Raw genomic sequence first — 16,311 nt, 5'->3', positions numbered from 1 at the left:
CCATCGCCAAGCGGTGGGGGGGCTGCCACGAGGCCTTGCTGCCGCCGGCACTATCGGGCCGGGCCTTCCTGGCATCGAGGACTGTGGCGAGCCCCTGCCAGAGGCATTTCCCGGCCCCCCACCCTCCGCCACGACCCCCAATGTCGGGGGGTGGGGGGGCTGTAAAGTTCAGCCCAGTGTTTGCAAGCTTTAGGGTCTGAAATGTCTGTTGGTGCAATACCCAGGGTGCAAACAGTGGGCTCTCTCACAAACTGCGTAGGTCCCCGGCATATACAGACCCATGCAAGTCCTGTGGGCGTAGAGGACACTGGGCCAAACTCTGCAGAAGGCCCAGCAGCAGGAACATAGGGAGAAGCTAGAGCGGGCAGCGATTCAACTGCAGAAGTAAGCCACCTGGAGGTGAAGGCCTGCCAGATAGTTGTAGGCATCGCTGCAAGTACAGACCCATCCATGAAAGGATGGAGAATGCCCGAACTAACCGGATGAGATGGATCAAGGTGAAGATATTACTGATGAACAGCCATTTCACATGATCACCCTAGCAGAACAGGTTAATTCCGTAACCAAAACGGAAGCTTGCACAACACTCAGATAATTTGCCCAAATAAAGCTGTGAGACATCGACTGCAGGTAAAGGTTGACATAGGCGCAAGTGCCAACACTCTACCTTTCTGCACTCTTAAGGATATGTACCACGAGTCATGGATATCGGTGGTCAAGCTACTAATGTAAAGCTCACGGCTTACAATGGATCGCCAATAAGTTGCTAGGTTCCCTAAACCTGGAATGTATATCCAAAGATTCAACCTGGTCTGGGCAGATACTTTACTTAGTCGTTGTGTCAGGGTCCACAGTAGCAGGATTGGCAGCACGCAATGCCCAACATGGTCACTATCCATAAGTTGACCCCGTCAAAAGACTGAAGCAGTACATGCCTACAGAATCAATTCAAGACCTCCAGAGGTTGTATCTGGACTGTTTTGACACTTTTGACCCGCCGTGGAAATGCAGCGTGCATATTTGGGAAAAGCTGAGGATCGAACTGGATGGCATGGAGACACAAGGCATCATCTGCCGAGTGCAGCTCCATGACCTCCACGGACAAAAAGGACGGTTCCATTTGGTTATGTTCGGACTCAAGGAGGCTAAGCAAAGCCTTGAATAGATGTCCTCACAAGGTACTAACACTGGAAGATCTTAGCCAAACATTTGCAGAAATGAAACACTTCTCTAAACTAGTTACCAAGAACGAATATTGATCCGTACATTTGACAAAGGAGTCACAAGAGCTGATGACATTCAGAACACCTTTTGGCAGGTACTGTTTCCTCCCTCTACCTTTCGGGCTATTAGTCAGTCGAGACATTTTTCAGCAAAACATGGAAGATAACAGAATGAGTTTTAGGCTATGTGTATATCGCAGGTGACATCATCGTGGTAGGACACGCGAAAGAAGAGCATGACAGGAACCTACACTTGCTCATGGAGGCCGCTGGGCGTGAAGATTTGGTGTTAACAGTAAAAAGTGCCCCATTAAGGCAGATCACATTCCGAGTTTCTCAGAGAAGGCATCTCCATTAAGAAAATTGATGAAGAAAGATGTACCATTCCTATGGCAGGACGACCATCAGTATGCATTCAATGCATTGAAACACGCACTATCAGCCGAGTCCTGTCTTCAGTATTATGATCCACAGAAAGCAACAACGCTGGCACTAGACTCATCACAGAAAGGTCTTAGTGCATGTCTTCTTCAGGATGGCAAACCTGTTGCATTTGAATCAAAAAGCCTATCGCCCACACAGCCGAATTACTCTAACATCGAATGGGAAACCCTTGCACTTGTCTTTAGGATCACGAGGTTCCACGCATACTTATTCAGGAAGGATTTCACAGTTGAGACAGATCGCAAACCGTTGGAAATGATCTGGAGAAAACCACTTACGAGTGCACCGCCTCAACTCCAGAGATTACTCATTAAAATTCAAGGTTATAGCGATAATGTCAGATACAAACCCAGTAGCCAGATGGTCCTATTGGACACTCTAAGCAGCCTGCCTAACCCTGGAAAGGCACAAGACATACTGCTCAACTTCCAGGTTGATGAAGTGTGTACAAGCCGAGAGGATATCTACAACATGTGCGTTGGTCATCACAAGTGAGAGGAGCTTCAGAGAGAGACTTCTCAAGACCCTGTACTCAGAACCCCTGTGACAGATCGTTGTAGATGGGTGGCCTGAAACCATCCAGGAGATCCCCATGGATTTGAGAACATGTTGGCCATATTGGGATGAGATGGGTGTTTCAAATGGAGTGCTCTTCAAAGGGCGCCAAGTCCTAATTCCGGCATCACTTCGGTCTGACATACTTGGTCAGCTCCACCAGGGCCACAAGGGAATTGCGAAGATGAGACTACTTGCTCGCGAGTCAGTGTTCTGGCCTGGCACTAGTAAGGACATCGACCATGTAGTGAGGGCTTGTGATGCATGTCAGCAGCACCAAGCCAGTCAGCACAAAACCACTCCAACCACATGACATCCTGTCCTCACCACAGACCAAGCTAGTAACAGACCTGTCCACCGTAGGCAAGGAAGACTATCTACTAGTGACCGACTATTACTCCAAATTCGCAATTGTTCAAAAACTTTGGGGCACACCAAGTGCAGCAGTGGCCAGCACTGTTAGTGCCATCTTCAATATCTTCAGTGCCCCAATGGAAGTGATATTGGACAATGGTCCACAATACAGAGGGAAACCATTTCAGGATCAGTGTGAAAAATGGGCTATCACCCATATAGCGTCATCACCCCCAGTATCCTCCTTCTAATGGAAAGGCTGAACACATGATCAGCACAGTCAAATTTCTGATCAAAAAGTGCACAGAAACTGGACAAGATGTCCAGGTTGTGTTGCTAGATCTTTGCACAACTCCATTAGACTCTGGATTGCCATCACCAGCAGAGATTCTGTTTGGTCGACCAATGAGAACCACTTTACCAAGCTATCACCTCACTAAATCTTCCACAAACTCAGAGCAGCTACGTCAGAGTTAAGACAGGATGAAAGGCATGAATGATGTACATGCAGATGCACAAATTTACATTGGCTAGAAGGTGAGGGTCCTACACCCGCAAGAACAGACATAGATTCCAGCAGAAGTATCAAAGCTTTGCAAAGAACCAGGATCTTATGAGGTGACAATACCAAATGGTGCAATACTCGGAAGTCTCACCTCAGGGTATTCTCTGCCAGCCATGAACAGGGTAACCAACCAGCATCGCCTACGCTATTGCGTGTTTGTTTACTAACGAAAAGGCAACAAGCAACGCACTGAGCACACCGACAACGGAGGACAGGCAGTCTGTAATCAATCTCCAGGTTGAAAGAACAGACAACTCGAAATCACACTCATGTAATTGTTGCAAAGTCTGTTCGAGTTAGCTGATGACAAGTACATTTCCAAACTTAGACAACACCTTGTGGAGTAGCATTCCAAGTGTTCATGTTACAGTTGAATGTTCCACCTAAATAGTGTTTATCATTGTCATTATTTCTATTCCACAAGGAATGCCTATCCATGTAAATATTAGTGTTGATCTATAGGGATTTCCTTTTATTTAAGGGAATGTTGTGATACTGCATTTGTTAGTATGTTAAGATAATATGTTTGATAGAATAAGTGTAACCATTTTAATGTATGTTTATGCAAATATATACATCATCACAGGAAGTGATGTAATATCACGTGCTGCAGCAATATTGCTCAGTCAGTAAAACGTGTAAGCAGAAGCAAGAAGAATCCTCCCAATAAAGTTTTATGTTCAACATCTATGCCAGCCTTTCAACTGTGTTTGTATTAGTCTAAAGCCCCAGATAATACAACAGTATGCTGTTTATATAACCTCCCCCTCCACTCACTCATATACCAATGGGACCAATCACCAGGAAATGGTGAGGATATGCAGGAAGGCAGTGGGATGTGTCCCTGAGCAACTTTCAGCTCTGCCCATTCAATATTAGCTTAACAAATTAGAAGGTGGGTGGGGTAGTGGAGGGGCAGAAAGCTAGGCCATGTTGTTTCAAGGTTTTTGTTTTTTGTTAGCTTGGCTCAAACAGAATTTCACATCTGGCAATGCCATTACTTAGTTCTTGTGAGCCCTAAATGTCATTGAGGAGAAATATTCTTCTTAGTTGTCAGCATGACTTGTGAGGCCTGACAGCATAAGCAGTTGAATGCTGGCTCTCAGCCAGAATGTCATAACTTTATGTCCCTGCGTTGACTTTCCTTCAAATTCAGTTGGGAGAGTTGTGTAATTTTTCCACTGGGACACTGAAATGCAGGACAAGTTGAAATAATTCCAGTATTAAAAAGAAGCAGGAAGAGCATTCAAACAAATGTCCTTGAAGTAACTCCTTCTGAATGATCTGCTGCACAGAGACTGCTCAGACTCCCAGGTGGTGCAGTGAAGAATTGAAGTTGCAGGTAGACTTTTAGAATCAGTCAATATTCGCGGTTAGTTATTTAATTTGAAACTACATTTTTAAAAAATACTGTAAACTGATAAAAGGAGCAGCTGTAATTGTAGGGTCAATTTTACAAATTTGCACTCGCAGAGTGGACCTTGGGAGTGTAAATTGGGAATTTGGGCAGGGAGGTGGTGGCATAGTGGTGTTGTCACTGGACTAGTAATCCAGAGACCCAGGGTATTGCTCTGGGGACATGAGTTAAAATCCTATCACGGCAGAAAGTGGAATTTGAATTCAATTAATAAATCTGGAATTAAAAGCTAGTCTAATGATGGCCATGAAACCATTGTTGATTGGTGTAAAAATCCATTTGCTTCACGAATGCCCTTTAGGGAAGGAACTGTGCTGTCCTTACCTGATCTGGCCTGCATGTGACTCCAGACCCCCAGCCCCACAGCAATGTGGTTGACTCTTAAATGCTCTCTGAAATGGCCTTGCAAGCCACTCAGTTGTAACCCGCTACAAAGTCAATAGCTATTCAAGAAGGCAGCTCACCACCACCTTGTCAAGGGCAATTAGGGATGAGCAGTGCCAGCGATGCCCACATCCCAGGAACGAATTTTAAAAAATGTCAGCAGGCCTTGCACTATTTCCCATCCATCTTGGAAATGGAAAATTATGTAAAATATGACTGATCTTTCTGTCCAAATTCCTGATCTGTTTTATTGCTTTTTGAAACTCTGCAGCAAGAACACAAATTCTTAAACCCTTCCCCTTGTGCTACTCTTAAATGCTGTGCTGAAAAGCCTCCTGTCTTAAAGGTGATGTTTGGGATGCCATGGGCAAGGCAAGAATAGAGGGTTTAAATCCTTCTCAGTACCATTTGTTGATCTGAACTACATCCACTTCCATTGGGGAGTGCTAATTAGAGTTTGTGGCATTTTTCTGTAGACATGAGGGAAAAGAAAAGAGTCCTGCTTCGGCAATCACTGATGTGTCCTTTCTCTGAGTAACAAGAAATTGTCGGGAGCCCAGAACTGACATTCCAGGCTTCTGGCATCAAGCCAAGTAGACGAAGATATTTTTCCCAAAATAAATTGTTCATTCCAACCTTCATTAAGACCTGTAAATGAAGTGATCAGGAAGGGATCATAGTTTGAGTCTTCAGAAAACAAAAAAAGTAACTATATTCATCCTTCATTCCGTCCCAAGCTGTCTTTAGGAGCATAACCTAGAGAGAGTTAGCTCTGAGCCTGCCTATCTGAAAGCAAGCAAGCTTGTTCTTGGGGAGGGATAGTGGAGTTTGTGTAGGTGACATGAAGTTGTTGAGAATTGACCAATGTAGGATTAATTGTAGCTGTTTGTTTCTAACATTTACTTGAATTAAATCAGCAAAGGGCACTTTATCTGATATCTGTTCACCAACATTAAACGGATTTCTTGACATTTGTCAATATTTCCTGAACTAGATAAACAAATTACTAAATGTTTTCAACTAAAAAGTTTCTAATTTTTATGCTTTTGTTACCTCTGGACTTGACTATTCCAATGCTGTCCTGGTCACCTTCCCATCTTCCACCCTCCATAAATTTGAGCTCATCCAAAACTCTGCTGCTCATAGCCTAACTCACATCAAGTCCCCTTCACCCATCACCCCTGTGCTCACTGATCCAGATTGCCTCTTGGTCTGCAAGTGCCTTAATTTTAAAATTCATATCCCTGTGTTCAAGTCCCCCCGTGGTCCTGCCCCTCCCTCTCCTCCAGCCCTAAACTCTCTGCCAAATCTGCCTTCTTGTGCACCCCCACTTCCTTTGACCTACTGTTGCCTTCAGCTATCTAGATCATAAGCTCAGGAATTCCCTCCCCAAAACTCATCGCCTTTCCGGCTCTCTGTCCTCCTTTAAGATGCTGCTTAAAACATACCTTTCTAACCAAGTGTTGGTCACCTGTTCTAATGTCTCATTCTTTGGCTTGGTGCAATTTCTTTTTGTTTAGGTTTAAAAGGAGTTACATGACCATCCTTACTGACTTGCCACTAACAGTAATTAGGGATGGGCAATATGATGGCCTTTCCAGCAGTTTTCACATCCCATGAATGAATAAAAGAGAGAAAAATGGGCTACATTGACCCCACTCCATAATCCTGGAGCCAGGCGAACCATTTTGGGAAAATACCAATAGTGAGACTGTTACAGCAAGTAACAATTCTGCCTCATATATTTTATTTTTTTATAAATCTCCTCTATCCAGCTGGCGACTTCTTCTCCACATCCAGCCGGGTTCTGTGGAGACGGAATAGTTCAGGAGGAAAATGGAGAAGAATGTGACGATGGAAACAAGATTGTCACTGATAGCTGTATAAGTAAGTTAGCCATCTTCATATTTTTTTTTTAAAGTTATTTCTTAGATCTTTCATTGGCAATGTACACCTGCACATTATATTTATTTGTGGACAACTGAGCTCAGTATAGTTTAGGAAAAATCAAACTCAATACGGCTGATTTTCCTGAAACCACCCTGTCTGGGAACTTGACACTAGTAACAAACCTGAAGTGGGTTAATCCTGTCCAGTCCTGGGACTCTGGATTTCCTGTTCATATCCATTTAAATGGCCTGGGGAAAGACTTGATGCAGACCCCTCCCCATTCAAAGGTTAGCATTAGAGGTAGGGGCAGGAAGATCAGCTGCAGCTGAAAATGTGGCCATAGGATCAGGACCATTAGCAGCCAGAAGGCCCGAATTTGATCCTGAAGTTGTTTGGTTGGTGGGGGGGGAAGGAGGGGGGGAGGGGGTCCTAAAAATTAAAGAAGCCTTCCTGTAATTTTCAGCCTACCCTCATGACCTTTGTTGAATCAGGGCCAGTGAGGGTTTGGAGAAATCCACATTGCCACTGTTTTTGGATGCTTCTGCACTTTGACATCTAGCAAGTAGTACACTGAGGAAATTAAGTTGGTGCCTAGGAATGCCCCCTTTTGCCTCATTAGAATTGCCCTGTCTGGTCTGTACTTTCTGCAGCTGCAGACCAGGCTCCATCCCCTTATCAGTAAAGCCCTAGAAATCCTAGGACAACAGTGCAGGGATGGAGACCTAGTGATGAGGTCTCTGCACCTTCTTCTTGACCATTGCTCCCAGAGAACTGAGTATTTTCTGGGGAAGGGTTAGAAAATTAGGCCCCAACAGGTGCAAACCAAACATTTGAATCAAACCAAGCTAATTTAAGATTTCCCTTGGCCTAGTGACTCCATAATAACCAGCGCCATGGGTAGAGAGGCATTAGCAGTCAGAAGAGTAATACAGCCCGAAGAGCATTAGGATGAGTAACCAAATCTCATCCACAATCTGATGGTCATGGTCATGCCAGAGGAGTGCAGTAGGCAATAAAATCATTCCCTTCTTCTTATGGATTTAAACATGCAGTTCTATTACCAGTCACCCCTAATTGGCAAAATATAAGGGAACCTGTCATTAATGCCACAGATGCCTCTAAAATCTTGAAACTCAACCATATAAAGTGCGTCCTAATAACTGGGGGCAAAAACTAATATTCCACAGCCTTCAATAATTATTTGTTATCACTACTCACAGCCAGTGAAGATTGTAGAGTGAAGAATCATGCATTGCATATTTTTCTTTGGAAAATAATAAACTAATATGCATGTTTTGTTTAATTTAAAAATGCTGTACAGATTACACTTTCTAATCAATATATTAGTTATTTTATGAATTCAAAAGTGGACTTTTAAATACATCTCATTAGAAATATTTTATACCCTTCAGTGATGCTGATCTGTGTCATAAACTGCTGTAACCATCATTGTAAGTCCCACATGATGTGTTGCCTCCCTGGTGCCAGGGTAAGGGACATCATGGAAAGGGTGCAGGATATTCTGCGGGGGGGGAGGGAGTGAGCCAGAAGTTGTGGTACACGTTGGTACCAAAGACATAGCAAGTGCAGGTATTGAGATTCTACAGTCAGATTTTCAGGAGCTAGGGAGGAAGTTAAAGAGTAGGACCTCAAATGTAGTAATCTCTGGATTAATCCCCATGCCATGCACTGGCGAGAATAAAAATAGGAAAATAGGGAGGATCAATGTGTGGCTTGAAGCATGGTGCAGGAGGGAGGGCTTCAAACTCTTGGGGCATTGGGACCAGTTCTTGGGCAGATGGCACCTATTTAAAAGGGATGAGTTGCATCTCAATAGGCCTGGGACTAATGTCCTTGAGGGGAGGTTCACAAGTGTGGTTATGAAACTAAATTGTCAGGAGGATGGGTATCAGCATACAGAAGTAGAATTAGAGGAATAAGGTGCATAATGTGAGAGTGTTGGACAGTACTAAAGAAGTAAATTGTTCCATATTAGGTAGGTAGGAGCAGACTGAGAAGGGCTTTGATGCATGTATGTAAATGAACAAAGTGTAGTGAATAAGGATGGTGAGCTACAAGCACAAATAGCTGGATGGGAATATGATGTAGTGGCAAAAACAGAAACATGGCTTAAAAATGGTGAGGACTGCACACTTAATATGTAAGAATATAAAATGTTCAGAAAAGATAGAGAAGGTTAAAAATGAGGTGGGGTGGCAGTTCTGATTAGGGAAGAGATTGTAGTGTTGGAAAGAGGGGATGTCCTTGAGGGGGCTGGGATAGATTCCATCTGGTTAGAGTTGAGAAGCAAAAAGGGTATTATCTTGCTAATAGGGGTATTCTATAGGCCTCCAAATTGTGAGAGAGAGAGAGATAGAGGAGCAAGTCTGCAGGGAAATCGAAGAAATGTACAAGAACTATAGACTGGTGGTATTGGGGGACTTTAATTACCCAAATTTCGATTGGGATAATTTTAGAGTAAAGGGAAAAAGGGGAGGAATTTTTGGATTGTGTTCAGAAGAACATTCTTGATCAGTATGTTCTCAGCCCAATGAGAAAGGAGGCTTTGTTGGATCTGGTGCTGGGTGTTTGTGGGGGAGCACTTGGATAAGAATGATCATCGTATCATAAGGTTTAGACTCAATGCGGAAAAGCTATAAACAATATAGGGAAGAACAGCCAGATTACAAGAGGGCTAATTTCAATGTGAGGAGAAGGGATCTAGCCAGGATAAAATGGAACCAAAGAGATAGGGTAAAAATTGAGAGTGAGGAAGTACTAAAAAGGCTGGCAATGCTTAGGGTAAATAAGTCATCTGGTCCAGATGGCTTCCATTCCAGGTTGCTAAAGGAAATAGGAATGGAGATAGCAGAAGGGCTTGCCATAATCTTCCTTAGACACGGGTGAGGTGCCAGAGGATTGGAGAGTGGCAAATGTGACACCCTTTTTCAAGAAAGGGTGTAAGGACAGTCCTAGCAACTACAGGCCAGTTCGTTTAACATCAGTGGTGGGTAAGGTTTTAGAAACAATAGTTAGGGGAAAAAATCAATAGGCACTTGGAGAGGTTTGAGCTAATTAAGGATAGCCAGCATGGATATGTAAAAGGCAGATCATGCTTGACTAATCTAATTAATTATTGATCAAGTAACAGAGAAGCTTGATGAAGGAAATATGGTGGATTCTGTCTATATAGATTTTAAGAAAGCGTTTGATAAAGTAGCGCATAAAACGCTAGTTAACCAAATTGAGGCTCATGAAATAGGTGGATCAGTATCTAATTGGATAAAAAATTGGCTCAAGGATGAAAAACAGTGAGTCATGGTAAATGGTTGTTTTTCAAACTGGAGGATGGTGTTCCCCAGGGTCAGTGCTAAAACCACTACTTTTTTGCTATATATAAATTACTTGGATCTTGGAATACAGAGTAGAATTACAAAATTTGCCAATGATACCAAACTTGGAGTGACAAACAGTGAGGATGATACAAATCGCCTGCAACAGGACATAGGTAGGCTAGCAGAATGGGCAGACATGTGGCAGATGGACTTTTATACAGAAAACTGTGAGGTGATGCATTTTGGCAGAAGGGTTAGGGTGAGACAACATAGACTTAATGCCGCAGTTCTAAAGAGTGTGCAGGAACAGAGGGACCTGGAGGTGCATGTGCATCGATCTTTGAAGGTGGAAGGACATATTGAGAGAATGGTTAGCAAAGCATATGGGATCTTGGGATTCATAAATAAAGGCATAGAGTACAAAAGCAGGGAAGTTATGCTGATGCTTTATAAAGCTCTGGTTAGGCCCCAACTCGAGTATTGCATCCAGTTCTGGTCATCACACTTCAGGAAAGATGTGAGGATCCTTGAGAGGGTAAAGAGGAGATTTACCGGAATTATTCCACGGATGGGTTTTTCTAGTTACAAGGTTAGGTTGGAAAAACTGGGGTTGTTCTCCCTGGAACAAAGGAGATTGAGGGGAGTAAAAACAGAAAATGCTGGAAATACTCAGCAGGTCTGGCAGCATCTGTGGAGAGAGAAAAACTGTTAATGTTTCAGGTTGATGACCTTTCAAGTTATTGACCTGAAACGTTAACTCTGTTTCTCTCTCCACAGATGCTGCCAGACCGGCTGAGTATTCCAGAATGTTATCTTTTTATTTCAGATTTCCAGCATCTGCAGTATTTTGCATTTATTTTAGAGATTGAGGGTAGAGTTGATAGAGGTTTACAAGATTATGACAGATAAGTTAGACAAGGAAAAACAGTTCTCATTAACTAATGGTACAAGGACTAGGGGACACAGATTTAAGGTTTTGCGCGAGAGATGCAGGAGGAATAAAATAAAAGCAAAACACTGCAGATGCTGGAAATCTGAAATAAAGACAAGAAATGCTGGAAACACTGAGCAGGTCTGGCAGCATCTGTGGAGAGAGAAGCAGAGTTAACGTTTCAGGTCAGTGACCCTTCATCAGAGCTGGCAAAGGTTAGAAATGTAATAGGTTTTAGCAAATAAAGCGGGGCTGGGGCAAGAGATAGCAGAAGTACAGGTGTTCATAGGACAGGGTCACAGATGCAGGAGGAATATGGGGAAGAACTTTCTTATGCAGCAATGGCAATGACCTGGAACTCGCTGCCCATGAGCGTAGTGGAAGCAGAGACAATGATTTCTAAGGGAAATTGGATGGGCACTTGTAGGAATTAAACTGAGCTGGGGAGTGGGACTGACTGGATTGCTCCACGAAGAGCCGGAATGGACTCGATGGGCCGAATGACTTTCTTCTATGCCATAAATGACTGTAAAATACAATTGCTGTGTTGCTGTATTGTTCCAGATTGTAAGCAAGCCCACTGTGGGGATGGATACCTATGGAAGGGAATTGAAGAATGTGATGGCAAAGATTTTGGTTACCAAACCTGTAAAACCTATCTTCCTGGGTAAGTTCACCTGAAGATTGCATGTCGATCTGCTACATAGACTAACTTCCTGAAGCGAGCTCTGGTAAGGAGTATGAATGCTTAGCAATTTTTTTAAAAAGACTTCAAAAGAGTCTTTAAAAAATAAATTGCCACCTTTCTACTCTTCCTCTATTGTAAGAACCTGTGATATATCTTCAATCAGGAGACCTGCAACCAGGCTTCTGCCAATAGCGCTCTGTAAACATTCAGTAGAAATTCCACAGAGTGGTCCAGATGAATGAACGATCCATCAGTTAACCACTCCTCTAATGAAGGCTCCAAGCAAAAGATTAGCCTATCTTCACCTTTTGTGCATTGAATGATCAATTGTGCACTTGTAGCACTTACTGTTAATTCACATTTCTTGAACTTATGGATTTTCTTTTTATCCTTCCCATTTTTGTTTGCACTTTTGGTTCTGGATACCAGCTCTGTACTGTATTATCTAATTGAATTATTTATATGCAAAGATTCCGATTTCCTGTTTGTGTCATATTTGTTTGCTTTAGGTCTTACGGAGAACTGAAATGCACTTCATATTGTTACATTGACTCCACGAGCTGTCGGTATTTCACATGAATCTGAAAGATGGCTGCTGGGATACTTCACTCTAACACATTCATCTGGTGCTATCACAGAACCAACAGGATTGGGCTGCACATATGCAACCTCCACTCAATATAATCATAACCAGGAGCTGGAAGGCTCTTAGATAGCTGGGATTTATTTCAAGTGATTATCTTGATGACAATTAGGACCATTGCATTTTGTCTTAAAATGATATCAACACCAACAACAAAGCTACGTAAAGGATGATGTTTGCTTTCCACTGAGACCTTTTAAAGTATACATGCATATATATATATATAAATATATACAAGTGTGTGTGTATGTAGATATTTATATATATATATATATATATATTAGGATAGTCATTTCTAAAGACTGCTATTCCTGGTTTGACAATTCTCAGGCAGAAGCATAAAAGATGTGATATTGTTTCACAAGAGACTGGAATCAGTATTGGCATACCTCGACTGTGCACTGTTACAGACTACTGTAGTTTTACACCTGGGCTTATTCAAGGAAAAAAACTGACTGAATCCTTGGTGCTGTGTTGATACAGTAAAAACACGAAAACTTCAGGAATGTAGCTGCTGAAATGTGAAGCACTATTTACTGCATTTGCATGAATATTATGCACAAAGATGTCAACTACAAAAAAACAGTTTTCCATGCTTTGATTGCTGTAGGCTCAATAAGATCAGCTGCTACTCTACAGAGTATCAAGTTCTTAAGAGACATGTTTAGCGTCCCAATTCTGTCTTATATTTGAATGCCTCTCCTTATTAACAACTAATAATGCTAGAACTCTACCAAATAAACCAAATGGTTGACAGCTGAATGTGGGCTGTGACATATGATACATAGAAGAGGTTCAATGTTTGGGTGAATATAGGTAGTGGCAAATGCAGGGAAAGACACATGGCTTCTTTCTGCTTCCCTGAGAAATTTTCATTTTGAATATAAATAATGTTCAGCTGAATGTGTAATTTCTTTATTAAAATGTTCCATGCTAGAGTATAGCATTGACCTCCTTCACCCAGCACCTTGTATTTATATTTTCCCACAATGTTTGACAGGTGCATGTCATAGAGTTATAGTCATTATGGCACAGAAGGAAGCCATTCGGTCCATCGAGTCCATGCTGGCTCTCTGTAGATCAATCCAGTCAGTCCCATTCCCCTGCTCTATCTCCTTAGCCCTGTAAGTTTATCTCCCTTTAGTACCCATCCAATTTCCTTTTGAAATCATTGATTGTCTCCACTTCCACCACCCTCATAGGCAGCAAGCTTCAGATCATTAACATTTGCTGCATTAAAAAAATTCTTCATCACATCCCCTCTGTACCTCTTGCCCAAAACCTTACATCTGTGTCCCTTAGTCCTTGTACCATCAGTTAATCTACTTTATCTAAACCTGTCATAATCTTGTACATTTCTATCAGACCTGCCCTCAATCTCCTTTGCTCCAAGGAGAACAATCCCAGCTTCTCTAACCTAACCATGTAGCTAAAATCCCTCATCCCTGGAACCATTCTGGTAAATCTCCTCTGCAGCCCCTCAATGATCCTCACATCCTCCCTAAAGTATGGTGACCAGAACTGGACGCAATACTCCAGTTGTACAGTGGAATCTTCAGTGTGTTGGCTGCAGGTACAGGAAGAATGATGCACAAAGGGCCCCTTTCTCCCTTCACTAGCATTTTCATTCTTCCTCGGGTAGCATTTGTTAAATAATCCACTTTACATTTACAATGGTACATGTTAGAATGTGAATGCCTTGCACTTGAAGCTGGATGTGACCCCACAGTAGCAGTACATAAATGAGATGAATAGACAAAATGCACAGGCTGTAGACATCACAAGCAAAAAGCTGGCAATAGTTAGATAGCAATCTACCACTGGAAATGTGTACAGTAAGATGGTCATTGTAGTTAAAGTATGATTGATTTTTTCTAGCTTTCACAGAAGATGTTGCTGCATTATATGTACCTTTGCATGTCCATGATACTGGAATTTATAATCAGTATAAATAAAAAGAGCTCAATGATGCTTTGTGTGTTCCTCATTCAACAGTTACATGGAAAGAATTCTTATCAATATTACAATGCCAAATAGAACTTATCAAGCTCTGAAATGCACTGCATAAGCAGCACACACCCCAAACAAGAGGTGCAAGGCTGGCTTGAAATTGTGCCTCAGGCCTCATTGACATTATTTGAGTGAGCTACCATTCCTGTCTCACTTCCACAGGCAGCTCACCCCTTTGGAGAAGATGAATTTCAGGCCACCTGTCCTGTTGTCAGCAACCCAAAGATGTGTCCTGAGAGGAGGTATGGAGCACCTGCTCCACTAATTGGCAACCATTTTTGCCTTGGGGTCTTTAGACAGGGGTTAGCTTCTCAGTTACATTTGTAAGGGGGCAAATGCCTGTTTTAGAGAGTCAGTAATAGTTATTGGAAAAGAAAATAGGGTGAGGTATAAAGTGAGCTGCTGATTTACTATCATTCAATTTTGGCCCAGAGGTAAAATGTTTTGTTATCTCCTTTGCTCTTGCACAGTAAATGAGAGGTTGGCTGCTGAGGGACAAGGGATATTTCTTACACATTTGGCTCATGATTCCTCTCATAAGTCATGCTCAGTGGCTGAACTACACCACAATGTTTGTGTTTAAGATGATTTAAGGCATTGATAGGTAGATAGAAATGATTTCCTCTGGTGGGAGAGTCCAGAACAAGGGGGTGTAACCTTAAACTTAAAGCCAGGGTGTTCAAGGGTGATATCAGGAAGCAGTTCTTCACACAACAGGTGCGGAAATCTGGAACTCTCTCCCCCAAAAGGCTGGTGAGGCTCGGGCAGTTGAAAATTTCAAAGCTGAGATTGATAGATTTTTGTTAAGCAAGGGTACCTTAAAGGTTATGGAACCAAGTTGGGTAGATGGAGTTAAGATACACATCAGCCATGATCTGACTGAATGTTAAAAGAGGCTCGAGGGGCTAAAATGGTCTACTCCTGTTCCTGTATTCCAACAATCAGATTATTGGGTGAACCAGAACCAGAATCAAGCAAATCATTGGAGTTCTTGATTCTATTGCTCGGACAGGTGGGTTCTTGCAACATACAAAAAATGTCCTGTATGATAGTGGCTTGTGATATGCTGCATAATTTTGCTCTGCAACAGAGTCAATACATGCAGTCAATACATGGAGCTATCATTGGATTAAGACGCTCAGTATAATGAGGGAAAGGATACTGATGACAGAGAATATGACAACAAATCGGGAAGGGTCCAGCAGTTGCCTGCAGGCAAAACTCTTCGGCAGGAATTCATTGTAGAGTGCTTCAGCAGAACACTGCCTGCTCAGCCTGGATCATGTCCAACATCTCCTTGCAGCCTCAAAAAAACATGACTAAAGTCCAGCGCCATCATTAGACTCGTGGGGACTTCAGACAGAGGCTAAGGTGTGGACCACCCTCCCTCTCGCACTTTCGATGGCTTCCACAACTACTTTCCTTGGCAAAGGGCTTTCTTGTAAGAAATAAACGAATCACTAAAACATTCAGAATTCATTTTTTCATGACTGAAACATGACAAACATCCCAGTCAGTTAGAAATTGGTGTTTCATGCAGAGGCAAGGTCCTTAATTATTTTAGATAAGCCCAACTTACGACAAACATCATAATAGATATCTCAGCCAGACCATTTAGGTGTTCTTGTGGCATTGTTGAACGCAAATAGTTCTTTGTTAACTTCAAATGTGAGAAGCTTTTCTCTCCTGATTCCACAATTTCAGTCATAGTCAAAAGGAGAGGAAATGCAAAGCTAAGGTTTGGATAGAAATCCAACAGGTTTTCCGTGTAAATATAGTTGAGTATCTCAACCGATGAATTGGACATCCCCTCCATCCCCCTGCATCTCCTTTGCCATGCTCCACATTTCCTCTTACTAGGGTTCCCCGTAC

General features: G+C 42.4%; 1 protein-coding gene across 3 annotated transcripts in view; it reads left to right on the top strand.

Moving 5' to 3' along the window:
* The window catches only part of colq (collagen-like tail subunit (single strand of homotrimer) of asymmetric acetylcholinesterase), a 250,889-nt gene extending 236,503 nt beyond the window's left edge, over nucleotides 1-14,386 (top strand). For all 3 annotated transcript variants that reach the window (XM_068050814.1, XM_068050809.1, XM_068050799.1), the window contains 3 exons: nucleotides 6,718-6,829; nucleotides 11,663-11,765; nucleotides 12,296-14,386. In XM_068050814.1, the coding sequence (XP_067906915.1) occupies nucleotides 6,718-6,829; nucleotides 11,663-11,765; nucleotides 12,296-12,365 (285 nt within the window). In that variant the 3' untranslated portion in view covers nucleotides 12,366-14,386. The remainder of the gene's footprint in view (nucleotides 1-6,717; nucleotides 6,830-11,662; nucleotides 11,766-12,295) is intronic.
* The last annotated feature ends 1,925 nt before the right edge of the window (nucleotides 14,387-16,311 follow it).

The sequence above is a fragment of the Heterodontus francisci genome, chromosome 2 (genome assembly GCF_036365525.1).
Source record: "Heterodontus francisci isolate sHetFra1 chromosome 2, sHetFra1.hap1, whole genome shotgun sequence".
Lineage (NCBI taxonomy): Eukaryota > Metazoa > Chordata > Chondrichthyes > Heterodontiformes > Heterodontidae > Heterodontus > Heterodontus francisci.
Note: the sequence above shows the minus strand (reverse complement) of the source record. Positions and strands in the feature narration are given on the sequence as shown.